This window comes from Caenorhabditis briggsae (assembly GCF_000004555.2).
Source record: "Caenorhabditis briggsae complete genome, chrII, whole genome shotgun sequence".
NCBI lineage: Eukaryota > Metazoa > Nematoda > Chromadorea > Rhabditida > Rhabditidae > Caenorhabditis > Caenorhabditis briggsae.
Window position 1 is genome coordinate 14,339,172 of NC_013486.2, and position 26,393 is coordinate 14,365,564.

The following is a 26,393-nucleotide window of genomic DNA, read 5'->3' on the forward strand; positions in this document are numbered from 1 at the left end:
CCTGCCGGACATGAAAATCGAAAAAAATCCGGGAAATTTGCCACGTTGGAAAGGCGCCCGCTGCCGTGGCCTAGGTTTCTCACTGAAAATCCTCGTCCCCCGGGGGCACCTTTTTTTGAATTTTCTTCCTTTTCAACGCCGTTTTTCGGGAATTTCGGATTTTTTTTCGAATTTTTTCGCAATAATATTCGGAAAATAGATAATTTTTAACACATTTTAATGCAATAAAAATTTTTGGTCAGAGTCCCCCTTTAAACATCAAAAATTGAGAATTTTTTCGAATTCGAAAAGAAAGCTGAATTTTTACAGAGGTTTTTTTGGAATACAATTGGAACACAATTTTTTTCATGATTTGCACTGTTTTTCTTTCAAATGTTTGCAGGTTTTTCGAGATATCAGAGAAATTTAACAAAAACTTTGAAAGTGATACTGTATATTTCTTACCTGGTACTACTGTAGTTGGAAGCTCACAAACATATTGCTTCGGTTCATCGCTGCACTGTCCATTTAGCCATTTTCCAGCTAGTGTTCCGTCCGTCACCAAATAGACGCATTGGCCAATGTCGACTTCTGGGAATCCTGAAAATATAAATACACTTGCCTGTATCTGAAAACCAACAGCCTCACCTGGTGAGAAACTATTGAAGCTCTCAACGGCTCCGGTGGAATCATCCCAATAGCACTTTGACGGATCACTATCCACACAAAAGATTCCAATCCACACGAAGGAGTTTCCCTTGACAAAGTTCGCCAGAGCGCGATTATCCTGTAACAGTCACGTCAAAGGGGAAATCCAAAAGATAAAACCCACAATCGCATTTTTCGGTGTGCTCAAAGTTGCTCCATGCGACATACAATTTTTGGCGGCGTGTGCATGGTCCACAGGATCTTTGAAGAAGGCCAAACACTTGTTGTTGACCAATGTGAAGCCATTCGGGCAGACTGGAGCACTTGCGTAACCCCATGAAACCAAGAATAGAAGCAACCACATGGTTTGTGTTCTTGGTGAGAAGTTCTCAATGAGAAATAATCCTTATCGTCACTTCTTAAATACTGAAAAAATTGATGATATTGGCAGAGGAAGGAATCGGAAGAGTGTCAACAAGAGCCTCGTCTTATCAACTGATGTTTTCGTTCTTTTTTTTACGAATTTTCCTAGTTTTGTGCACTCACTCGCATCGGAAACTCGTGATTTCATGGACAAGCTTACGTGGATCATGCTACTTTTCGAAATTGACATCTTATCAGTAACGTGACGTAAATAGTCTGTTACTATAAAAGAAGTGCGGCTAGTTTGATTAAACAGACCAGAAATGTGGGTTACTGTTCTTCTTGCTTTATTCTCTTTCAATGCCTTCTCAACAAGTCAAGTGCCAGGATGTACGAATGGTTTCACGCTGCTCAATGGAAAGTGCCTGAAGTTCTTCCCGGATAAACTACATCAGTTAGACGCCGAGGGCATGTGCACATATGTCGGAGGAAATCTCGTGGCATTGAAGAATAGTGGAGTAAGTATTATCTGGACTGACCCGGAATACCTGTAAAAGGGGCCTTCGCGGGACCTGTCTTTTAACAGTTTTTCAAAAAATATCATTTTGTAGTACTCGTCATGTTCTATCATATCTAGTGACCCTGTTCAATATTGGGATTTTTTTTTGTTGCAAAAAGGAAAATGTAGAGCTTGGAAAGATTTACCATATGACACCCAATTCGATTATGGTCGAGTCCTGAATTTGCTGATCCTGCTGTTTTCGGTCAACTGGTTCGGAAACTGTGTTTATCCAACATAGTCGAATTGGGTGCCACTTTGTAGATCTCTTCAAGGTCTACATTTAGCTTTCTGATGAAAAAAACTCTCAAAATGGAACTGGATCATGGTGGGCATGTTCAATACGTTCTAAGAGTTTCAGGATGACATTGCCATCGAAAAAATTGTCAACGGCCAGACCCACGCCATCTGGATCGGCTTGTACTGTTTCGGGAACGACCCATCACAGTGCTATTGGGATGATACAACATCAGTCGTGGACAGTTACAAAAACTTTGCAAACGGTTTGTAATCCGAATCGAATTCTCTGAAAATCAAAATTTCAGGATTCCCTCTATCGGATATTGGAAATTGTGTGCACTATTCGGTTGGAGGGTCTTTGAATGGGAAATGGACCAGTGGAGACTGCAAAGGACAATCCATGTCATTCGTTTGTGAATTGCCGGCCACTTTTGAAGGTGAACAATTTTCCTTTTGAAATTTATTAATAGGTCCTAAAAAGCAAAAATTTCATACAATTCTGTCTGAAAATCCCATTTCTAGCGCTTATAGGAACCGAGATAGAGCCGTTTCAATTCTAGGAGGCTAGAGACGCAGACGACGAGACGCGCTCTAACCTCGGAACCTTCAAATAACAGTATCTCGAGTTCTAGATGAACTAATAAGTTGGTTTTTGGACAGAATTGAATGAATAGAAATGGCTTTTCAGATTATTCATTTTTGATCCTTTTCGTACTGAAATCGTGGAAAACAGGTGTCTGTCAAAAAATGGCAAATAAAACCAACTTTCCAGATGCCTGCACGTTCAACTACGGTGGATCTTGCTACACCTTCAACGACCCTCTTCCATTCTCAGATGCTCAAGCAGCTTGTGAAAAGGAATGCGGAAACTTGGTTTCTATCAATTCCTTCCAAGAGAATCGATACCTCAACCAATTGATCCAAGACTCAAGTACCGATTATCTCATCGGAGCATCGTTTGCAACTCCAGACTCTTTGAAATGGATTGATGGATCTGATCATTCCTTCCTCAATTTGGATCCTTCAGTTCCGAGTCGTTCTCACTGCTTGGTGATTTCTTCTGGACTATTTGGAGTCGAAGTAAAAGGAAACTGGTACGGTGTGGACTGTGGCAATGCTACACGCTTCATTTGCGAACGCCCGGCAGGTCTTGGAGAATGTAACCCACATGCTCCGGTTACTGTAGCTCCTGCACCAACAAATCCATCAAACTGCAATAAGTACATGTTGATGGCACCTGGAATCATCACATCGCCCAATTATCCAAACAATTATGGCGATGATGTGTCTTGTACCTACCGTATCAATACTCTTGGATCCTTTAATGTTTTGCTTCAATTCACTTCATTTTCTACGGAACTGAAGAATGATGTCGTCAGTGTTTATGATGGAGACATTATCAATCACCAAACATTCAAAGGGAATTTCAGTGGAAACTTGGATCGATTCAATTTGGTATCTTCTGGTAATATGATGACGGTTGTTTTTAATTCGGATGCACAAAATGGAGCAAAAGGATTCAAGGCGAAATTCTCGTCCTATGCTGGGCTGTAAATTTTCTTAATATTTTTTGTGGTTTTGAAAAATAAATTTTTGATGAGAATGAGAGTTTTAGAATCAAAAAAGATTTTGAGGAAGAAGGAATGAAAATCTGGTGGATTGAAAAATAAAGAGAATGGAACTCCTCTCGGGTCTGATCCTTAGAACGAAAATAAATTATGGAATGACTAGTTTTTCCAAACAGCCAAACATTGTTTCTTGAGTTCCGGCCCCTATTTTCCTCCTTCACCTTTTCACTAATTATCATCTCTTCCAGGTGAATGTACCAAGTTAAGACACCTGCACTCTTTTTGCCCGGACCCTGATGGTCAATTTTTCCCCAGGAGGCGATATCTTTTTTTTTCATTGCAGCGGCAAATCATATTCAATTTAACAACGAATTTTCAGCTTATCATAATTTATTAAATTTCAGAATATTAAATTTCAAAAATAGGCAAAAGTTAACAAAGTTATGAAAAGTAGTCACAATAATCAAAAAAGGAACATATCTCAAACAACAGAAAGTTCCAAAATACCATTGTTACCAATAATAGAGACAAATGAACAACCGGGGAATAAGTGACAATTATTCATCAAATGGGTCTTCATTGCTGGGAATCCATTTGCTGAGTGGGTTCCTCTTCCGACTTCCAGCCACGCCTTCTTTGCTCCGACCATCCTCATCTGCTTCACAATGTCCTGAATATACGAAACCATTCCCATTGTTGTCATTCCGTGCAGGTCGTGGTAATCCTTGCCATTCGGATGTTCCACATTGAATTGCCGGACCTTCAAATTGATAGCCGCCTCCAATTGGAACTGTTGGGTTAATGGCGCCATCATTCTTTGCGTCTGAAATAAAGATTTTATTAGAAATACATATTTAACTATGTTTCACTTACATGAAGCTGCTGGATTTCCTCCTGATGCTGTCTCTTCAACACCTTAAACTCTGGCGTGTCGGCCCGACAAAACTTGTACAGCAAACCATCACTTGGATGGATATACTGACAAGCCAGTCTGTACGGACAATCACCAGAACCTCCAGGAGCATAGTTACGACATAAGATTGTCTTGTAACTTTTGTTAGCTACCTGTTGGTCTGGGATTGAACCGTTTGACCGCAGCTCTTCCACCCCATGGGCAAACCTGCAGGCAGCTCCATGGGGGCAGACGATGCTCTTGCCCGAGTTGTGCAACTTACAGAGCCGGGTCTTGTAGTTGCTTGGCACCTCGTTCTCTTTATTATCCTTATTGCATGGTCCACATGGCAGACTGAAAAAAAATTCATTCAATTTGAGTTCAGGTATTTCTATTCAAATTGTTATGTCAGAATTTCTAATAAATCGCCTTACCGTAAAACCTCTAATAGAACGACACCCGGATCGTCCACTTTGAGCCTATATCTCTCACTTCTTTTGAAAGATATCAAAAAGTGGTTAACTAGTAAAATGTTTATCAGGATATCAGCAACATTTTACTAGTTAGCCACTTTTTGATATCTTTCACAGAAAATGAGATATATAGGCTCAAAGTGGACGATCCGGGTGTCGTTCTATTAGAGGTTTTACGGTAAATGTCAAAACATTTTCAAACGTTTTGCTATATTTTGAGTTTATGTTTTTAAAGGCGCATAGGGGGACTTGTTCAGACTATTTTGAAGTTGATTACTCAAATATAACAAAACCAGTTCAGTAGTTTGAAAAAATTGCAGAAACAGCCCATTAAATTGATTAACACATTTAATCCTATTTTTCATAACGGAAAAAACTTACAGTTGAGGATAATATTCATATCCATATTGCTGCATTGGAACGGCCATTGCCATTGTTGGATGAAATCTGAAATAACAAAAAATTACAAATGGTTTGTTTTTTGAAGTTGATTCCTCTTTGATATTTCTCGAAGAAACCAAAATACAGTACTGGACAAAATATCTCATATTTTGACTTTTTCAGTGGGAAATAGGCAACTTTGAAAGCCTAAAAAAGTAGCCCAGAATTGTTTAATTTGTCTGGAACTTTCAGAGTATACTAAACATAAATAGCGCTTCAGTTTTGTAAATGACAACTTTTTTCCTCAAACATTATCTAAATGAGATATGCCGTTTTTAACCAGAAAGGTGAAAAATGAGAGTTATGCCAATTTCAATCGTTTTATTTGTCCTTGTTGAATTTTTACGAAAAAAATGGTCGATTATAAAATTAAAGCTCTAGTTTTGTTGAATACATTCTGAAATTTTGAGATAAAACGAAAAAAATTTAGATAAGTGTTTGAACTTGAAAATTTATAATCTTTACTGATAGTTTTTAAAAATAATTTCTTTCTGGACGGGATACTGTAGAACTACCAAATTTCAGCTTATCACAAAATCAAGTCTTTAGTTTGAATTTAGAATAAAAAACGTACGGTGGTGGCATGGAGAACATCATCTCCGTCAGGAAAAATCCTTGGGTAGCAACTCCAAAGGTGGTTGGTGGGCACATGACCTTGATTGATTCTGAAAGTAATGTTTTGTTGGATATCATAAAAGAAATAAAGGCAAATAATAATGAAAAATAGTAAATTGGAGAGAATTGGAAAATTTCATGAGAGGGAAAGTTTGGCTCTTTCCGGGAAGAACGGTCTCAAAACAGGACCGCCGGTCCCATCATCGGCCCACCGGTCCCAAGAATTGCGACAACGGTCCCATTGTCCCGAGAACGGTCCCAACGTTCCGACAACGGTCCCAAGGTTACGACAACGGTCCTAAGGGTACGACAACGGTCCCAACCAGGCTTAATCTGGAAACCCTATTCCCGAACTACAGATAAAACGGAATGGCCTTTCAAAAATGCAGTGGAAAATTTAACATTTTACTTATACTTGGGAATCGCAGTACTTTTTTACAGGAATTTTTCACAAAATATTACGTTTTTGTATTGTAGGCTTAGGCCAAAACGCCTTTTTCCGGCACTGATGTGAACAAGGTTTTTCAGCCTAACAATCCTATAATTATAAACCGAATAAACTTTGGAAAAATTCCAGTAAGAAAGTGCTGGAATTCTCAATTATCAGCAAAATGTTCGTTTTCGTTGCTGAAATGTGTTTCTTAGTTGAATCAAAAATTACCATTTCCGATGTTTCCAATAGGGTTTCCAGGTTAAGCCTGGTTGGGACCGTTGTCGGAACGTTGGCACCGTTGTCGAAACAATGAGACCGTTGTCGCAAGTCGTTGAGATCGACCAACGGTCCTGTTTTGGGACCGTTTTCCCCGAAAGAGCCGAAAGTTTTAGGATTTAAAAAAGGTTTTGAGGAAGAAGGAATGAAAACCGTGTCGAAGAAAAATAAGGAATACGGAATTCCGCTCTTCTCTGATCTGATAGAATGCGAATAAATTACGGAATGACTAGCTTTCCAAGATAGTCTAACATTGGTCCATAAGTCCCACTCTTTTTTTCTCCTTCGCCTTTTCACTAATTATCATCTCTTCCGGTTTAATATACCAAATTAAGACGCCTGCGCTCTTTTTGACCGTACCCTGATGGTCAATATTTTCCCCAGGAGGTAACATACTTTTTTTCTCGTGTCTTTTTTTGGTATATTATACCGGAAGAGATGATAGTTAGTGAAAAGGTAAAGGAGAAAAAGGGGTGGGAGCATTCTAGGAGCATTTAGTCATTCCATAATTTATCTGTGTTCTAAAGATCTGATATGAGCGGAAAACTGTATTCCTTATTTTTTCTTTTGCCAGATTTTTATACCATCTTCCTCAAAACCATATTTGATCCTAAAAATTTCCCTATTATACATCTTCTCAATTCTCTCTTGACGATTTAAAGAATGCCCAATTATTTTGAAAAAAAAAATCTAACCAATTTTTTTTCCGAATCAATCATGATCATGTTCCCACCAACCACTTTTGAATTTGCTGCTCAATTCTTCTACCGCACAAAACTACAAATTTTCAAACAAGATGTGAAGTATGATTTTTTTGAAAATTCAGAAAAAGTGAATAAACATCAAGAAGAAAAACGAAACAATAAGGAATTCCGCTCACCTCGGATCTTTACAACAAAAATGAGTTATGGAATGACTAGTTTTCCCAGATAGTCTAACCTATTTTCTTGGGAAGGGACCCGCCCCTTTCTCTCCTTCACCTTTTCACTAATTATTACCTCTTCCGGTAAAATCTAAATGTAAGACATCTGAACTCTTATTGACCGTATCCCGATGGTCAATATTTTTTCCAGAAGGTAACAACCTTTTTTTCGAGGAAAAAAGGTTACGGGAAAAAAAAAGAATTTGACAACACATTTTTCAGCTTATCATTATTTATTCAATTTAAAAAATAGTCAAAAACAATCATAAAAATATAATGTTTAAACAAGGTTAGAATAATTATAATATTCAATTTCAAAATATGCAAAAAATCACAAGGATATCAAAAATAGTTCAAACAACAGAAAGTTCCAAAATACGATCATTACCAATAATAGGGACAAATGAGCAACCAGGGAATAAGTGACAATTATTCATCAAATGGGTCTTCATCGCTGGGAATCCATTGGCCGAGTGAGTTCCTCTTCCGACTTCCAGCCATTCCTTGGTTCCTCCGGTCCTCCTCATCTGCTTCACAATGTCCTGAATATACGAAACCATTCCCATCGTCGTCATCCCATGCAAGTCGTTCGGATGTCCCACTTTTCCATTCGGATGTCCCACGTTAAATTGCCGAACCTTCCAGTTGATCGAAGCCTCCAATTGGAACTGCTGGCTTGGTGGAGCCATCATTTTTTGAGCCTGAAAATAAAAACGTTATTAGAAAGTTATACTTAACTATGTTCAACTTACATGAAGCTTCTGGATAGCTTCCTGGTGATGTCCCTTGAGCACCTTGAACTCGAGCGTATCGGCCTGACAGAACTTGTACAGTAACCCATCACTAGGATGGATATACTTCTGTACGGACAATCACCAGAACCTCCAGGAGCATAGTTACGACATAAGATCGTCTTGTAACTTTTGCTAGCTACCTGGTGGTCTGGGATTGAACCGTTTGACCGGAGCTCTTCGACCCCATGGGCAAACCTGCAGTTAGCTTAATGAGGGCAGACGATGCTCTTGCCCGAATTGTGCAGTTTGCAGAGCCGGGTCTTGAAATTGCTCGGCCCAGCGTTCTCCTTGTTCTCCTCACTGTAGGATCCACATGGTTGTCTGAAAAAGACATTCTTTTAGTTACAGTTTATATGTTTCTATGAATTTCATACAAATTGACTTCAAAATAAATTCAAAAAGTTTTAAATTTTTTCCAATGGAAGTTTTGACCTTCAAAGACGCATGGGCTCCGGAAGTTTAATATATTCAAGCTAAACTAAAAAGTGAATCATTTTTCAAGCTGTTTTTGCAAAAATAACTAAACCAGCTTATAAATTTGAAAATTCGCCAAATTTGGGCATTTAGGAATTAGAATTAAAATTTTTCAAGACCAAAACAACTTACGGTTGAGGAAAATATCCAAATCCTGATGGCTGCATTGGGAGGGCGAGCGGCATTGGTGCATAGTGCCTATAATGAAAAAATAGTTTGTAAAATGGACTGAAACTTTGTTTCCTAATGTTGTTGATATTAGTATAAACACGAAGCCAAAATACAGTACCACACAAAAATATTTCATTTTTATATATTTTTTTCAGTGGAAAATGGGCAAATTTAGAAGTCTAAAAAATCAGACCAGGATTGTTCAATTTATCTGTAAGTTTAAGTTTTCGAGCGAGAGTAGAGCTTCAATTGTGTAGTTGACAACTTTTTTGAAAAAATTCATCGAAAGGAGATATACGTTTTTAACAAAAAAAAAGTGCAAAAAAAACAGTAAAATGAAAGTTGGTGCCATTTTAAAGCAGTTAATCTTGTTTTGTTCAATTTAACAAGTTTATTACGAAATTGAGTCTCTAATTTCGTTCAGTATACTCTGAAATTTTCAGACAAATCGAAAAGTTTTGGTTTACTCTTTTTGAATTCTTAAGTTGACTATTTTTTACTGAAAACATCAAAAAATAATCTGTTTTTGGACATGGTACAGTAGATCTAAATTCTAGTTTATCATGATATCAAATCTATTGTTAAATTTCGTGATAAAATACTTACTGTGGCATGGAGAACATCATCTCAGTTGGGTAGAAGAATTGAGCAGTCGTTCCGAAGAAGGTTGGTGGGCACATCATTATTGAATCTGAAATATGTTTGTTAGATATCAACAAATGAATAAAGGCAATGTATGAATAAAGTGATGATTTAAAATAATATTGAAGTTTCAAGATAGAAAGTTGTTAGGATCAAAAACGGTATTGCAGAAAAAAAACCGTAACCATTTTAATAGAATGACCCCTAACTTTCCACTTTGAGCCGATTTATCTAGGTTCCTGGTAAAGATAGCAAAAAGTGGTCAATTAATAAATTATTTTTGATAATGTGATAAATAGTTTATCAGGTAACTACTTTTCGATATCTTTCACAGGGAATGAGATAAGCGGACTCAAAGTTGAAAGCTAAGAGGGGATAATTATAGTGTTTACGGTATATTTAAGGAACAAAATAAACTTAGAAAAAACTTGTAAGCACAAAAAAAGAAGCATAAGACAACTGATTTTCAAACAAGATGTAAGGTATGAATTTCTTGAAAATCTGTAAAAAGGGAAAAAAATCAAGAAGAAAAAAGAAGCAATGAAGAATTCCGCTCATCTCGGATCTTTACAACAAAAATAAATTATGGAATGACTAGTTTTCCCAGATCGTCTGAGAGTGATTCTTGAGAGGAGTTTCCTTTCTCTTCTTCACCTTTTCACTAATTATCATCTCTTCCGGTATACTGTATCAAGTTAAGACATCTGCGCTCTTATTGACCGTATCCCGACGGTCAATATTTTTCCCAGGAGGTAACATCCTCTTTTTCGAGGAAAATTTGGTTCCAATTTGACAATACATTGTTCAGCTTATCATAATTTATTAAGTTTTAGAATACTCAATTTGAAAATAGGCAGGAAAAAAAGCATAAAAAGATAACGATCAAAAGTAATTACAATAGTTATAATATTCAGTTTCAAAATAGGCAAAAAACAATAGAGTTATCAAAAATAGTTCAAACAACAGAAAGTTCCAAAATACCATCATTACCAATAATAGGGACAAATGAGAAACCGGGGAATAAATGGCAATTATTCATCAAGTGGGTCTTCATTGCTGGAAATTCATTTGCCGAGTGGTTCCCTCTTCCGACTTCCAGCCATGCCTTGGTCCCTCCGGTCCTCCTCATCTGCTGCACGATGTCCTGGACATAGCTGATCATCCCCATCGTCGTCATTCCATGAAGGTCGTAGTAGTCGTCTCCATTCGGATGCCTATCGTTGAAATTCCTGACTTTCCAATTGATAGACGCTTCTAGTTGAAACTGTTGACTCGGTGGGGCCATCATTCTTTAAGCCTGAAATAAATAATTAATGAGAAAATTATATTTAACTATTTTCAACTTACATGAAGCTTCTGGTTAGCTTCCTGGTACGGACAATCACTAGAACCCCCAGGAGCATAGTTAGTTACGGCATAGGATCGTCTTGTAACTTTTGCTAGCTACCTGGTGGTCTGGGATTGAACCGTTTGACCGAAGCTCTTCTACCCCATGGGCAAACCTGCAGTTAGCTCCATGAGGACAGACGATGCTCTTGCCCGAGTTGTGCAGTTTGCAGAGCCGGGTCTTGAAATTGCTCGGGACCTCGTTCTCCTTGTTCTCCTCACTGTAGGATGCACATGGTTGTCTGATAAATATATCCTGTTTAGTTACACTTTATCTATTTCTCTTCAAAGTTTTTAATCCGAATTTCATGCGAACCGTCTTCTGGAGCACCCGACAAAAATAATTTTGAAAGTTTTCGAAAGAATTTGTTTATTTTTTTGGCGAAACAAGTTTAGTAGGTTGATAGTTTGCAGAATCTATTACGATTTTCACAAAGGAAAAAAACTCACGGTTGAGGATAGTATTCATATCCTGATGGCTGTATTGGGACGGCGAGTGGCATTGGTGCATAAATAATCTAATTCTGCAAACTATCAACCTACTAAATTTGTTTCGCCAAAAAAAAAAACAAATCCTTTCGAAAACTTTCAAAATTATTTTTGTCGGGTGCTCCAGAAGACGGTTCGCATGAAATTCGGATTAAAAACTTTGAAGAGAAATAGATAAACTGTAACTAAACAGGATATATTTATCAGACAACCATGTGCATCCTACAGTGAGGAGAACAAGGAGAACGAGGTCCCGAGCAATTTCAAGACCCGGCTCTGCAAACTGCACAATTCGGGCAAGAGCATCGTCTGCCCTCATGGAGCTAACTGCAGGTTTGCCCATGGGGTCGAAGAGCTCCGGTCAAACGGTTCAATCCCAGACCACCAGGTAGCTAGCAAAAGTTACAAGACGATCCTATGCCGTAACTAACTATGCTCTTGGGGGTTCTGGTGATTGTCCGTACCGACTGGCTTGTCAGTATATCCATCCAAGTGATGGTTTGCTGTACAAGTTTTGTCGGGCCGACACGCCAGAGTTTAAGGTGTTGAAGAGACATCATCAGGAGGAGATTCAGAAGCTTCACGTAAGTTAAACAAAGTTAAGTAGTCGTTCCTAATCAATGTTTTATTTCAGGCTCAAAGAATGATGTCTCCACCGAGTCAACAGTTCCAGTTGGAGGCTGCTATCAATTGGAAAGTCAGGAATTTCAACAATGGGCATCCGAATGGAGACGACTACTACGACCTTCATGGAATGACGACGATGGGGATGGTCTCATATGTGCAGGACATTGTGGAGCAGATGAGAAGGACCGGAGGGACCAAGGCATGGCTGGAAGTCGGAAGAGGAACTCTCAGCAAATGGATTCCCAGCGATGAAGACCCACTTGATGAATAATTGTCATTTATTCCCCGGTTGTTCATTTGTCCCTATTATTGGTAATGATGGTATTTTGGAACTTTCTGTTGTTTGAACTATTTTTGATAACTCTATTGTTTTTTGCCTATTTTGAAATTGAATATTATAACTATTGTAATTACTTTTGATCTCTTTTTATGCTTTTTTTCCTGCCTATTTTCAAATTGAGTATTCTAAAACTTAATAAATTATGATAAGCTGAACAATGTATTGTCAAATTGGAACCAAATTTTCCTCGAAAAAGAGGATGTTACCTCCTGGGAAAAATATTGACCATCGGGATACGGTCAATAAGAGCGCAGATGTCTTAACTTGATACAGTATACCGGAAGAGATGATAATTAGTGAAAAGGTGAAGAAGAGAAAGGAAACTCCTCTCAAGAATCACTCTCAGACGATCTGGGAAAACTAGTCATTCCATAATTTATTTTTGTTGTAAAGATCCGAGATGAGCGGAATTCTTCATTGCTTCTCTTTTCTTCTTGATTTTTTTCCCTTTTTCCAGATTTTCAAGAAGTTCATACCTTACATCTTGTTTGAAAATCAATTGCCTTGTGCTTCTTTTTTTTTGTGCTTACAAGTTTTTTCTAAGTTTATTTTGATCCTTAAATATACCGTAAACACTATAATTATCCCCTCTTAGCTTTCAACTTTGAGTCCGCTTATCTAATTTCTTGTGAAAGATATCAAAAAGTCGTCAACTAATAAAATGCTTACCGTATTATCAGCTACATTTTATCAGTTGACAATTTTTTGATATCTTTTTCAGGAACCGAGATGAATTGGCTCAAAGTTGGAAGATTGGGTCATTCTTTCAAATCATCACTTTAAACATTGCCTTTATTCATTTGTTGCTATCTAACAAACATATTTCAGATTCAATAATGATGTGCCCACCAACCTTCTTCGGTTCGTTTGCTCCCGCCCAGTTCTTCTTCCCAACGGAGATGATGTTCTCCATGCCACAGTAAGTATTTAATCAAAAGAATTTCAGCGATAAATTTGATATTATGATAAACTGGATTTGGTAAACTTACAGTACCGTTTAAAAAAAATTGCATAATTTTTTACAATTCTCAGTGGAAGATAGCCAACTTTGAAGTCCCCAAAAGAATTCCAGAATATTTCGATTTGTCTAAAACTTTCAGAGTATACACAATGAGTCATAGCTTTAGTCATTTAATTGACAATTAAAACAAAACGAGATAAACGTATTCGAATTGATCCCAGTGCTTATGTTCTGAATTGTTTTTTGTTGAAAAATGACATATCCCGCCCAAATGACATTTTGCAAAAAAGTTGTCCATTAGACAACAAAAGCTCGGTCTCTGTTTGGTGAGCCCTGAGTATTTCAGACAAATTGTAACAATCCTGGGTTACTTTTTAGCTTCGAAAACTGGATGTTTTCCATTTCTAAAGTCAAATATCCTATTTTTGTCTGGCATTATTTCTTCGGAACTTAAAACATTCGAAAAATCAAGCAATACATTTTCTATCAAATTCCCAACATTTATATCATTATAGACTCTACCAACCAATGCCATTTGCCGTTCCAATGATGCCATCTGAATATGAACCGTAAGTGTTTTTTTTTCCGTTATATGATTAAATCTGATAAATGCCCTATTTCTGCAAATTTTCAGATTACAGAATTGGTTCTGTTATTTTTCCTTAATCAGCTTCAAAGTTAGTTTAAACAAGTCATGTTTTAGTTGAGCTTAAAAATATTAAACTTCCAAATATAAAAAAAAAATTAAACTTCCAATCTCTCATTTTGTTTAGTATCCCCTGAAATTTTCAAACGTGAAATTTTCAAAGGTGCTATAAAAAACAATTTGTCTAAAATTCGGATAAAAAAATTTGAAAAAAAAATAGATAAACTATAACTAAATAGAATGTCTTTTTCAGACAACCAAGTGGATCCTATATTGAGGAAAATAAGGAGAACGCGGCTCAGAACAATTACAAGACCAGGCTCTGTAAATTGTACAACTCGGGCAAGAGCACCTTCTGCCCCCATGGAGCTGCCTGCAGGTTTGCCCATGGGTTAGAGGAGCTCCGTTCAAACGGCACAGTCCCAGACCAAGAGGTAGCTAACAAAAGTTGCAAGACAATCTTATGTCGTAACTATGCTCCTGGGGGTTCTGGTGATTGTCCGTACAGACTGGCTTGTCAGTATATCCATCCTAGTGATGGGTTACTGTACAAGTTCTGTCAGGCCGATACGCCCGAGTTCAAGGTGCTCAAGGGACAGCACCAGGAGGAGATTCAGAAGCTTCACGTAAGTTAAACATGCTTAAGTGGGAGTTCCTTATAAATTCTTTTTTTTCAGGCTCAAAGGATAATGAATCAAAAGTTTCAACTGGAAGCTTCAATCAACTGGAAGGTCCGGCAGTTCAACAGTGGTCATCCAAATGGAAGCGACTACCACGACATACATGGAATGACGACGATGGGGATGATCAGCTATGTGTAGGACATCATTCAGCAGCTGAGGAGGACCGGAGGTACCAAGCGTGGAGTGAAGTCGGTAGAGGGAACCACTCGGCAAATGGATTTCCAGCAATGAAGACCCACTTGATGAATAATTGTCACTTATTCCCCGGTTGTTCATTTGTCCCTGTTATTGGTAATGATGGTATTTTGGAACTTTCTGTAGTTTGAACTATGTTTGATATCTTTGTGATTTTTTTTGCCTATTTTGAAATTGAATATTTTATCTATGTTAACCCTTTTTGATCATGATACATATTTCTTATGATTATTTTTCGTATTTTCAAATTGAATATTTTGAAATTGAATAAATAATGATGAATTAAAAATATATTGTTTAATTAAAGCAGATTTAATTTTGAAATAGAAAAAAGACGAATTTACCTCATGGGAAAGACTTTGGTCATCGGGGTCCGGGCAAAAAGAGCGGGTGTCTTAATTTGGCACATTATGCCGGAAGAGATGATAATTAGTGAAAAGGTGAAGGAGGAAAAAAAGGCGCAGAACTGAATAAGAAAAATTTTTAGACTATTTGGAAAAAAATGTCGTTCCGTAATGATTGTAGTTCTTTCGATTTTTTGTTATACTTATTGTTAGAACTTTAGGTTCGTAATTTTTTTTCATCCTTACAGTTATATTTTTTGTAAGTTAGATTTTGGTAGATTTCAAGATTTTCTATAGTAAAAAAAATAATAGAAAACAATTTTTCGGAACATTCGAAGGTCCAAAAGCCAGAAACTCTGAGAACTAGTAATTGTCTAATGAATTCTTTTGGGCTACTTTTCTAATAAATGCCTTCACTCATTTTTTATGTCTTACACAATTTTTGATATGCTGCTAATTTATTTTGGAAGTGAAATCTGTGGAAAAACACTCTGAATTAAAACAATAAGTAAAAAATACAACATATTTCAGGATCGACAAAAATGTATGCTCAATGTTTTATTCGAATAATTTCAAAAACCTTTTTAAAAAACGCATCACAAATGATAAACATAACCGGAGAAAGAGGCAGAGAATCCGGCATTATTAGAAGCATTGTTCGATGTGAAAGTGACCAACAAGTTATTTCCACTGGATACAACACTGAATGGGAAGTGGTTTCCGCTGAATGTTCCTAGCAAGTCGGCATTTGTGGAATCTCCACCATACACAGAAACGACGTCGTAATTCTCTTCAGTGCGAAAATCCGTAAACCATTAAATAATATTATAAGATCCAAAAGTTGCTAATTGATACGTGCAGTTCGTATTACTATCGTAGGAATAGGGGTAATTATGGGAGGATATTACTTCCTGAGCTATGAGAATTCTAGCGTTACAGGTGGATGGGTTTGATGGGATTGGAGTTACAGTAACCAATGGTTGATTAGGTGGACAATTGGTATCGGCTGGTCGTTTACACATGTATTCAAAGGAATCTGAGCAGCTTACAGTATGCCATGAGCCTGGAGCTACTTTGTTAGACGTTCCGAAGCCCATAGCTACACAGTTATTATCGATAGAAACAGTGGTGGCGAAATTGTCAAAGGACCAGAAAGAGCCGTCGAACCAGGAAAAAGTGTATTTTGCGGTTCGAGTCGCGCCGATCAGAAGATCTCCAGAGTCGGCGGATTGGAAGAAAAGGGAGCTCAAGTATCGATTTTCGTTTGCTGAATGAATTGTGACCAGAGTGCCGTAATTTTTTTCACAATTTTCTTGAGCTGCCTGGAAGTTGGCGGCTGGCCAATGAGTATAACAAAAGCCGTGACGCAGTCGTCTGGAATTAGAGATTTTCTGTCATTTTTGACTGTTGAATTTTCTAGGCCACCACCATCAAAAAATCAATACCTTCATAACTAGGCGGCAGCTCACAAACAAACGATTTCTTATCACTGTCACAACTTGAACTGTAGCATTTTCCCATGTTGGCCTGCAGTGAGTAGTACACACATTTTCCAGTTTAGGCTTGTGGGTTCCCTGGAATTTGAAATGATTTTGGAAGCTCTTATTTTTTTCAAAAAATCTTTGTATTGAGATAAAGATGGCTCTATCCCAACATGAAGGTCCTTTCAGGACAATGAACCAAAGAACTACCACTCATGAAGCTGTTATACATCTCGGCCGATCCGCTGGCATTGTCCCAAAGACACTTAGTTAGGTCATTGGCAAAACAGTAGAGACCCATCCAGATGGAATCGTTAGAGTTGTTTCCAACGAATGTTTGGACACCACGGTTGTCCTGAGAAATGAAGCATTTTTTGGACAATAAATCGAGGAAGGTTTAGAGTGTTTAGAATTCGGATGCGAAATCTTAAAAATTGGGTCCTGGAGCCCAGACTATGGAGCCCGGGCCCTGGAGCTTGGATTCTGAAAAACGGGTTCTGGAGCCCGGGTTCTGGAGCTCGACTCCTGGAGCCCGGGTTCTGGAGCCCGGTTCTGGAGCTCGGGTTCTGGAACCCGGGTCATTTAGATTTTTGAATTCAAATAATGTGATTTCTATGAATTTTTAACCCAAATTTAAAACTCACAATACCATTTTTTAACCCAAATTTAAAACTCATTTTTAACCCAAATTTAAAACTCACAATACCATTTGAGGATCACCAGCGTTGCTCCATAATTCATACAAGTCCTCTCCGCAGCTTATGAGTTCTAGGAGACCCAAAATATCTCCAGCACTTGTTATTGACCATTGTGAAGACGTTTGTGCAAACCGGGGTACCAGCAGAGGCACATTTCAAGAAAATCACAGCGAAAAGTAGAAAAATTGGACGGAGCATCATTTTTCTTTCCTCGAGAAGACTGATTGGAAAAAAAATGATGCCAGTTTTTTTGAAATTTTTCTTTATCAATACAATTTTTTTTTCAAAATTTTTGGAGTTTTCACAACTAATCCGGTTTTTTTTTTGATGATAAGAATTAAGGGATTATTTTGTTCACTACATTTTTGAAGATTTTCGCTGTTGAAAAAATTTATTCAGGTTTCGAATAAATGGATTTTCATAAAATTCAAAGAAGAGAGTTTAGTGTGGAGTGCAGTCTGAAAAATTGCAGGTCAAACTGGTGATGCCGTTTCTGAAAATAAGGAAATTTGAGATTTTGAGATTTGGAGCTTCTGGAATTCTGAAGTTCTGTAATTCTGAAGTTTTGAACTTCTGAATTTCTGAATTTCAGATTTTGACAGTTTAAAATTCTGAAAAAAATCTGAAATTCTGAACAACACAAATTTCGTCCAAGAGATTTTCAAACTTTGAGATTCCGAAACCATGAAATTCTGAATTCTGGAATCATGTTTTGAAATTCTAAGGTTTTCAGAATTTCCGACTTTCAGAATTTCAGAATTTTTCGAGTTTCTATACTTCTTTTCGAGATTTGAGAAATTTGAAATTTTCAGATTTTGAGATCTTTTCAGAATTTTAGAATCTCAGAATCTCAGAATTTCAGAATTTCAGAATTTCAGAATTTCAGAATTTCAGAATTTCAGAATTTCAGAATTTCAGAATTTCAGAATTTCAGAATTTCAGAATTTCAGAATTTCAGAATTTCAGAATTTCAGAATTTCAGAATTTCAGAATTTCAGAATTTCAGAATTTCAGAATTTCAGAATTTCAGAATCTCAGAATCTTAGAATTTCAGAATCTCAGAATCTCAGAATCTCTTTTAATTACCCTCTCACTCTAATTATCATTTTAACAAGGTGGCCTAACTTTTGCAATTTGGATTTTCTAGGCCACCACTTTTTTGACCTATGAACGGGCTAACATGAACCTGGTGTCTTTCCTAGATAATTTTATCGTGGTGGCATAAATTTTGCAAATTGGGTTTTCTAGGCCACCGCTTTTTTCTTGCCCTAGAAATGGGCTTTTACTGGTTTCGAAATGGTTTTAAATTACCCTGGCGTGTTTTCTGGGTCATTTTAAGGTGGTGGCCTAGAAAACTCAATTTGCAGAAGTTAGGCCACCAGGTTAAAAAGCTAGGCCACTACGTTAAAATCACCTAGCAAATATACCATGTGAATATCAGGCTAATTCGTGGCCATTAACCATGATGGCCTAGAAAACTCAATTTGCAAAAGTTAGGCCACCAGGTTAAAAAGTTAGGCCACCACGTTAAAATCACCTCTAAACACACCAAGTGGATATCAGGTCATTTCTAGGCAATTTACCATGGTGGCCTAGAAAACTCAACTTGCGATAGTTCGGCCACCACACAACCACTCAGAAAACCTAACAATGCAATTTATAGGTCATTTCCCAAGTAAACTCAACTTGCAAAAGTTGCGTTTTACTACTAATTACCCCCCCCCCCCCTAATTACTTACCAATTGGTCGTTGGGTCGTCGTAGTGGTAGTAGTTGTAGTCGTCGTGGTAGTAGTCGTGGTTGGCTTCTCTGTTGGCTTCTCTGTTGGCTTCTCAGTGGTAATTATCTTTTCAGTCGTAGTTGTCTTTTTAATTGGCTCTTCCTTTTCTGGAGCTACAGTAAGGTTACCGCCCATAATTCGTCCCGCACGAGCGAGAGGTTGCTCCGGACGAGTTTGGGGGGCTTCTGAAATAATTAGTAGTTAATTAGCCTTAATTACCCCTAACCTGGAGCCACACAAGCGCCGTGGAGCTGGTGGACAAGGATAGAGAGGAGGAGAATTTTGAAAACCATCTGGAATTTTTTTTGGCTGAAAACTGATTTTTTGAGGTAAAAACGAAAAGAGAATGAATGAAAAATCAAATCACCACTTCTTTTTAAACAGAAAATTAGCATAATTAATGAATAATTCATTGGATATGATAATGAATTTTTTGTTGGAAATTTTAATTTTTTTTTTTGGAATTTTTTTGCAAAATTTAGGATCAAAAATCGTATTCGAGAGGTTTATCTATAATTTCAGATAAAAAGAAAAATCGATAATTTTGATCCAGGATTGTTCAGATTGCAGTTGTTGTGGGTTGGGTTACTGTAGCGTTGGACATTTGAAAAACCGGATCACGACAAGCTTGATACTCGCAGATGAGTTTTGTGATTCCAGTGCTGAAAAATTTGAAATTGACTTAAATTTTTTGATTTTCTAGGTTATGACCTAATTTTTGGAATTTCTAGGACATGCGCTTTTTCTAGGTTATGACCTAATTTTATGGATTTTCAGGTCATTATCTAATTTTCGGATTTTCTAGGTCATGACGTAACTTTTGGATTTTCTAGGTCATGATTTAAATTTTGGATTGTCTAGGACATGACCTAATTTTTCGGATTTCCTAGGCCATGACCTAATTTTCCTGTATTTTTAGGTCATGACCTAATTTTGGATTTTTTAGGTCATGACCTAATTTTTTGGGTTTTCTAGGTCATCACTTAATTTTTGGGTTTTCTAGGCCATGACCTAATTTTTCGGATTTCCTAGGCCATGACCTAATTTTCCTGTATTTTTTAAGTCATGACCTAATTTTGGATTTTTTAGGTCATGACCTAATTTTCCTGTATTTTTTAGGTCATGACCTAATTTTGGATTTTTTAGGTCATGACCTAATTTTTTGGGTTTTCTAGGTCATGAACTAATTTTTCGGATTTCCTAGGCCATGACCTAATTTTCCTGTATTTTTTAAGTCATGACCTAATTTTGGATTTTTTAGGTCATGACCTAATTTCGGATTTTCTAGGTTATGATCTAATTTTTGAATTTTCTAGGACCTGATTTTTTGGATTTCTGCACTCACTATGCTCCAAATTTGTATGCCCCATTCTCACAAGTCAGCTCTGTAGACACATTATGATGATGTTCGGTCCATTGGGTTATGAAATGGGTCCCAGTTGGATTGATAGCCTAGAAATTCGGAAATTCAGAAATACGAAAAAAATACCCACAAAAATATTAATCAGACCATCCAAGTTATCCAATCTCTCACAAGTGACTCTTGTTCGTTGGCAACCATCTACAGTACCCACTTTTCTAAAATTTCAGTTTTTCATTGCTCATTTCTAAAAATCTCACTCTGAAAAATATCTGGAATTTGCATCAGGCATATCCGGTTTGATTTCATCGATATCACAGCTGTTGCAGTTGAGGAAATGGAAAATTTCTGAAAAAAATTGCCTCGATTTTTCGGAATTTTTTGAAAATCTCACGGTTGTTTTCTGGAGTCTCTAGAATCTCATTGGCATTTACATTTTTAGATAAAATGAGCAATGAGAATAAGAGAAAACGGTACGTCATTTTTAAGGTTTGGAAATTAGAAAAACAGAGGAAAAGTCAAAAAATCAGGGTTGGGAGATTATGAATAATTCAAAAACCGAAAAAATAGAGAATTGGAAATTTTACTGTGCTTTATATGGTAATGAGAATAAATTTCGAATTTTGAAATTCAAGGGATGCATAAAATAATATTCAAGGGATGCATAAAAAAATATAGAATCTTAGAATCTTAGAATCTTAGAATCTTAGAATCTTAGAATTTTAGAATCTTGGAATCTCAGGATCTCAGAATCACGAAATTTCAGAATTTCTGGAATTGTGAAATTTTTAATTTCCGAATTCCATATATCCAGAACTTCAGAATTTCAGAATTCCAGGTTCGGACATTCTTGAGACTTTGGTTTAAAAAACTGTTTAAAGCGATTTTTAAAGTATTCTAATTTTGCTTCTACACAAAGAAACATCGTCGTTGAGATTCTTTCTACAGTAATCCTCCGCTTTTCTGAACTATTCTTCCCACCTACAGTAATCCTCGATAAAACCGAGCACTGTTTTTGTTTTGTGTATTCTGTAATTTTCAGAGAAATTGAAAAATTCTAGACTATTTTAAGAAACCCACGTTTGGCTATTTTCACAAAAAATTAAGAAGCTTGTTGCTGGTACTGTACATATGCGTACTGTACATCCTTCCTCTTGGCCCTGGTCGTTCTGTGCTCAACTTCGCAACTTTGTGACAAATCGTGTCTTCTGACAAACTCGGAATACGATTCTAGTCGGAAAACATCATCCCGACATCCCCGATTCCATTTTCGGGGGAACCATAGTGAATCTCCGTAAACGTAGCATATGACCCGTCTTCTTCCGATTCACCGATTCGCTTTACGTTTTGGTACTATAGCTTTGCGGACCACTTCTTTCTATATGAGGCTTTAGGTGGCTTTTACTTTTTTTGAAGCTTTCCAATTTTTCTCTTTTCTGATACGGTTTTTTTTTTTCAAAAATTCCTATTTATTTAAGTACCTAAATTTCCAGATGACGTATCTACTTCTTTCTTTGATTGTCGGTGTTCTTGTGTTGGAGAATGTTCTGGCTTCGGATGTTGGGGTTACGGTAGCTCGGACGGATATGGCTGATGAATTGAAGACTGACGGACTTGCTGACTTGGAATTTTCTGAAGATCTCAAGACGATGAATAACTCAATATCTAGAGCTAAGCTGATCTCTTCTTCGTTGGATGATGATTTGGATGCAAAGGTTAGTTTCTAAATTGGTTTTTGAAAAAAAATATTTTTAAATTAAAAATAGACAAAATTGCCTACAATTCAGTCAAAAAATCACGTTTCTAGCGCTTCTAGGAACCGAGATAGAGATCCAAATTCAGGAGGCTCGAGACGCAGACGACGAGACACGCTGCGTCTCTAACCTCGGGAACTTCAAATGACCGTATCTCGAGTTCTAGATGAGCTAGGAAGTTGGTTTTTGGACAGAATTGTAGGGTATGAAATGGGTTTTCATTTAGATTAGTAAAAACAAAACACTAGAACAAAAAATAGTGAATTTCTGATGTTCCAGGTGCACAATGCTCGCAAGGACACGCAAATGGAAGCTGGTGATGTCAAGATAGTGGACGAAGTGAAGTCGAAAGCTGGAAGATGTCGCCGTTATGAATGTGTGAGTCATTATAGTTTAGATTCAGAAGACTTTTGGAGATTTTCAGTTGATTTTCGGTCATTTTCAAGAATCGAGAGGTCGACTCCTTTTTCCTTGTTTACTGATTTTTGAACGACACCTGTTTTTGCCCGTTTTCTAGTAGAAAACATGGAAAAACAGGTATCTTTCAGAAATCGGGAAATAGCTGAAAAACTAGGAATTTTCAAAAAGTTTTGTGAATGCAAAGTTTTCAATCTAGGTCTGTTTTACACCATCCAGAGTTCTCAAAGTGGTCAGAAACTTGAACGCCAAGCTCCAGACTCCTGAAAATGCCAAAAATCAACTGAAATGAGCAAATTTCTGATATTCCAGGTGCCAAACGCTCTCAAGGACACAGAAACGGAATTTCTGGTTTTTACTGTTTTTGGGGATGATTGTTCGGAAGCTAATAACATTCCTGTCAACAACGTAAGTTTTAGATTACAGTTCAGATTTTGAAGGTTTCTGGAGCAATTTTTGAAGGGCATGAATGGTGTTTAAAACATTCGATTTTTACGCTTTCAGAAAAAAAACGAGTCTACTGTAATCGCTCTGTCGAAGCCCGTGCACTTTGAGCTCAATTATCTTAGTTCCTTTGAAAGATAGCAAAAATTTGTCAATTGATAAATTATTTATCATGATATCACAAACATTTTATCAGTTGCTAAATTTCTAATATCTCTCATAGGAACCGAGATAAATGACCTTAAAGTGCATTTTCTCAATTAATTTTTTCAGAGCTTTGTGTTCCTCTATGATAATTACTGGACAAGAAATAAGCACACTGAAAGAGCGGCTGGATGCGATTAAACGTACTCTCAGCTTTGAGCTCTATTATCTTGGTTCCTATGAGAGATAACAAAAACTTATCAACTGATAAATTGTTTATCAAATTTTAAGAAACATTTTATTAGTTGACTACTTCTTGATATCGTTCCTAGGAACCGAGATAAATGGGTTCAAAGTATAGAGGCGGATCAATTTTTAATATAATTTTCAGAAATGGTCAAATTTCACTGATGTACGGTATCACAATTTTCGAACTTTTAAGTGCTTATTTTCATTATAATCTTTTGTACACAACTTGATTTTTGGGTTTTTTGGTGTATGTTAATCTTGGGTACTCAATAAACGGGTCTCCACGGGTAAAAAAACTTGAATATGAAAATTGCAGGATTTCAGAGTTTCAGGTACTCTGATCTTCAGAATTTCAGAATTTCAGAATTCCAGAATTTCAGAATTTCAGAATTTCAGAAGTTCTCGGATTTCTGAATTTTTGAAATTCGCAATTTCTGAACTTTTTCGAATTTCTGAAATTCGCAATTTTTGAATGTTTCAGAATTTCGGGATTACAGGATTTCAGAATTTCAGAATTTTTTTTGCAAACTTTAGGCTGAAAGTCCCTCACTTTTGAAAAATTTCCTATACAATTACATGTCTACTTCTCTCTGGTCTTCTCTTCCCTGTCTAATTGCATTCTAATGACCTCCCAGGTGCATTAATATAAAAAGAGGACCATCTTTCATGAATCCTTTTTCGCGCCATTAAACATTCTAGATTACATGTAAAACGTTTGAGGGAAAATGTCGCATCTATTATAACATGGAACAGATGTTCTAATGGGGTTTGGTAATATGTTTGTAATTTTGCAATATTTACGGAACTATTCACGGAAAATTCTTGAAAACGACAGGAGTGAGTCCAGGATTTCGATGACCTAACACGAAAAAGATCTGAAAAAGTAACAAATTTCAGACCAGAATTGTTGTCAGTTTCTATACAGGATGCGGCAAAAGTATGGTAACATATTCAAAGTGATGTAACTTTCGCAAAAAGACCCGTATCAAAATGAAAAGTTGGTTGTAGTTCACTGAATGCTTCCGAAGCTAGAAATTCCAGCCAAAAGATTATAATGAAAATAAGCACTTAAAATTTCGAAAATTTTGATACCGTACATCAGTGAAATTTGACCATTTCTGAAAATTATATTAAAAATTAATCCGCCTCTATACTTTGAACCCATTTATCTCGGTTCCTAGGAACGATATCAAGAAGTAGTCAACTAATAAAATGTTTCTTAAAATTTGATAAACAATTTATCAGTTAATAAGTTTTTTTTTATCTCTCATAGGAACCAAGATAATAGAGCTCAAAGCTGAGAGTACTGTTGTCATTTTCCCCCTTATCCTGGGACAACGACAACCTGAAAGCGATATAACCCAGAATTCCCCGATTTTCCCCATAAAATCACTCTGGATTATCCGCTTTAATCGGGTCATATCCTTTCCCCTTTTTCCCTTTCCGTTTCCCAATTCTAATTACTTTGTTCTGTTCACTAACACTTATTATTATTTGAATAATCGCCGACCGCGTCGCACTGCTTGGCATTGGCGCCGACAGGAGCGGCCCGAAGGGCGCTCGTGTCAGATTCGTTCGTTGCTCGAGAGACTGTGTATCTCTCCCCTTTCCTTTGACCGTTTACGGTCTCTTTCTTCTTCTAATTATTGTTTCAGGTTATTACTTACGTTTGGCATTGAGTTGGTTATTAGCTACAGTTTTGAGGCCGCAAGGTTTCCCCCCGGTAGCTCCCAGGGGGGTTTTAGCCCTACACCTTTGCCTATTTTTCTGTATTGCTTCCTCACCCAATTCATATGTCTTTGGCGTTTATTCAGATCCGTTTTCCTTCAATAATTTTAATTTGGATTTGAATAGATTGTGTACTGTCATCCACTTGCACCGCTTAGCTTACACCTTTGGGGGGTTTAATTGGGGTCTTCTCAGGTAACAAGTCTCTCTGGTTAGGACATCGGACCGGTCTCGACTGACCTCGATGCGGAGAACGTCTACTTCGTCTCGGTTTGTGATTTTTTTTACTTAAAATTTGAACTGCAAGTTTTTTTCAGCGGGGCGCGGTTGCTAGCGGCCAATTTAATTTTGAAAATTATAAAATTCTGAATTCCAATAACTTTAAAATTCTAATTATTTTAAATTCCAGCCAGAATGCGACGCTAACGGACATCCAAGTGAGTCCTTCTCAATCGAAATTTCTTTTAAAAAACCCGAAAATTACAGAAACCATGGTGAGCCACCCACTGATAGACTTCGATGACTACTTCTTGGAATATGTTCTGCCACTGGTTGTAGTCGTAAGTTTCACAGTCACAAAATTACTAAATAAAAGAGTTCCAATGTTTTCAGCCCTACAAAGATCTGTGTGAAGAAGGTAGAATGCCAGAAGTCGTCGGAGTTGAATTGAAAGCTCGGGACGCTGGACGAACCGAAACCATCCTGCAACTTCGTGAAGTCCTCACCGTGCACCTCACGGAATACCTGCCGGTCACGGTTCCGCTCATCAAAAAGGCGCGATTTGATCTGGTTTTTTTAATGGTTGATCGCTCCGCTCCTCACTTTCCAAAAAAACCACAGACTAACAGGTGGGGGGGGGGGGGCGGGGCAACAAATGTTTGTAGCGTTTTATACATAAGAAATATCACTAACCTTTTATCAGTTAATCACTTTTTAATATCTCTCACAAGTGACGAAAAAAACTGGCTCACAATTGAAAGTGGAAAGGTCCTCCCTTTCTTACTGTACCTGCAATTGAATTCAGCCACCTATTCATCTACCGGCCGGTATTGATTAACGAGGAATTTGAAACCCTAAAAAATTGGATGATAATTGTGGTACTTTGGCATACAATAACATTACTTTTCAGGTCCCCCCAAAAATTAGCATTTCTTCCCAAAATGTTCAGAATTTGATGA

At 37.2% G+C, this 26,393-nt stretch overlaps 8 protein-coding genes across 8 annotated transcripts in view; 4 read left to right on the plus strand and 4 right to left on the minus strand.

The window, feature by feature from the left end:
• Positions 1-991, minus strand: part of CBG10310 — a gene marked incomplete at both ends in the record, with an annotated part of 2,993 nt that extends 2,002 nt beyond the window's left edge. The window contains 3 exons of the mRNA XM_002631975.1: positions 445-579; positions 628-766; positions 812-991. Coding sequence (XP_002632021.1) covers positions 445-579; positions 628-766; positions 812-991 — 454 coding nt within the window. The remainder of the gene's footprint in view (positions 1-444; positions 580-627; positions 767-811) is intronic.
• Positions 992-1,313: 322 nt separating this feature from the next.
• On the plus strand, positions 1,314-3,343 carry CBG10309 (the record flags this gene model as incomplete). Its single annotated transcript, XM_002631974.1, has 4 exons — positions 1,314-1,508; positions 1,911-2,052; positions 2,095-2,226; positions 2,562-3,343. The coding sequence occupies 4 exons, from the start codon at positions 1,314-1,316 to the stop codon at positions 3,341-3,343; spliced, it is 1,251 nt and encodes a 416-aa protein (XP_002632020.1).
• Positions 3,344-3,838: 495 nt separating this feature from the next.
• Positions 3,839-11,379, minus strand: CBG10308 (the record flags this gene model as incomplete). The annotated part of the gene is made up of 12 exons (XM_002631973.1): positions 3,839-4,180; positions 4,231-4,603; positions 5,104-5,169; positions 5,738-5,828; positions 7,798-8,110; positions 8,162-8,224; positions 8,425-8,524; positions 8,810-8,875; positions 9,455-9,539; positions 10,472-10,779; positions 10,993-11,118; positions 11,327-11,379. 12 exons carry the CDS (start codon positions 11,377-11,379, stop codon positions 3,839-3,841), a joined length of 1,986 nt encoding a protein of 661 aa, XP_002632019.1.
• Positions 11,380-11,832: 453 nt separating this feature from the next.
• CBG10307 lies at positions 11,833-12,263 on the plus strand (the record flags this gene model as incomplete). The annotated part of the gene is made up of 2 exons (XM_002631972.1): positions 11,833-11,949; positions 12,000-12,263. Coding segments are annotated over 2 exons (381 nt in total), but the record flags the coding sequence as incomplete, so codon positions are not given.
• A 905-nt stretch (positions 12,264-13,168) lies between these two features.
• On the plus strand, positions 13,169-14,760 carry CBG10306 (the record flags this gene model as incomplete). The annotated part of the gene is made up of 4 exons (XM_045243035.1): positions 13,169-13,251; positions 13,809-13,862; positions 14,193-14,565; positions 14,617-14,760. The coding sequence occupies 4 exons, from the start codon at positions 13,169-13,171 to the stop codon at positions 14,758-14,760; spliced, it is 654 nt and encodes a 217-aa protein (XP_045094222.1).
• A 1,216-nt stretch (positions 14,761-15,976) lies between these two features.
• Positions 15,977-17,541, minus strand: CBG10305 (the record flags this gene model as incomplete). Its single annotated transcript, XM_045243036.1, has 3 exons — positions 15,977-16,428; positions 16,853-16,997; positions 17,386-17,541. 3 exons carry the CDS (start codon positions 17,539-17,541, stop codon positions 15,977-15,979), a joined length of 753 nt encoding a protein of 250 aa, XP_045094223.1.
• Positions 17,542-17,781: 240 nt separating this feature from the next.
• On the minus strand, positions 17,782-19,412 carry CBG25730 (the record flags this gene model as incomplete). Its single annotated transcript, XM_045243037.1, has 3 exons — positions 17,782-17,798; positions 19,080-19,304; positions 19,346-19,412. 3 exons carry the CDS (start codon positions 19,410-19,412, stop codon positions 17,782-17,784), a joined length of 309 nt encoding a protein of 102 aa, XP_045098994.1.
• A 2,560-nt stretch (positions 19,413-21,972) lies between these two features.
• CBG10303 lies at positions 21,973-26,268 on the plus strand (the record flags this gene model as incomplete). Its single annotated transcript, XM_002631969.2, has 6 exons — positions 21,973-22,194; positions 22,513-22,611; positions 22,963-23,058; positions 25,625-25,652; positions 25,702-25,775; positions 25,828-26,268. 6 exons carry the CDS (start codon positions 21,973-21,975, stop codon positions 26,266-26,268), a joined length of 960 nt encoding a protein of 319 aa, XP_002632015.2.
• Positions 26,269-26,393: the final 125 nt, after the last annotated feature.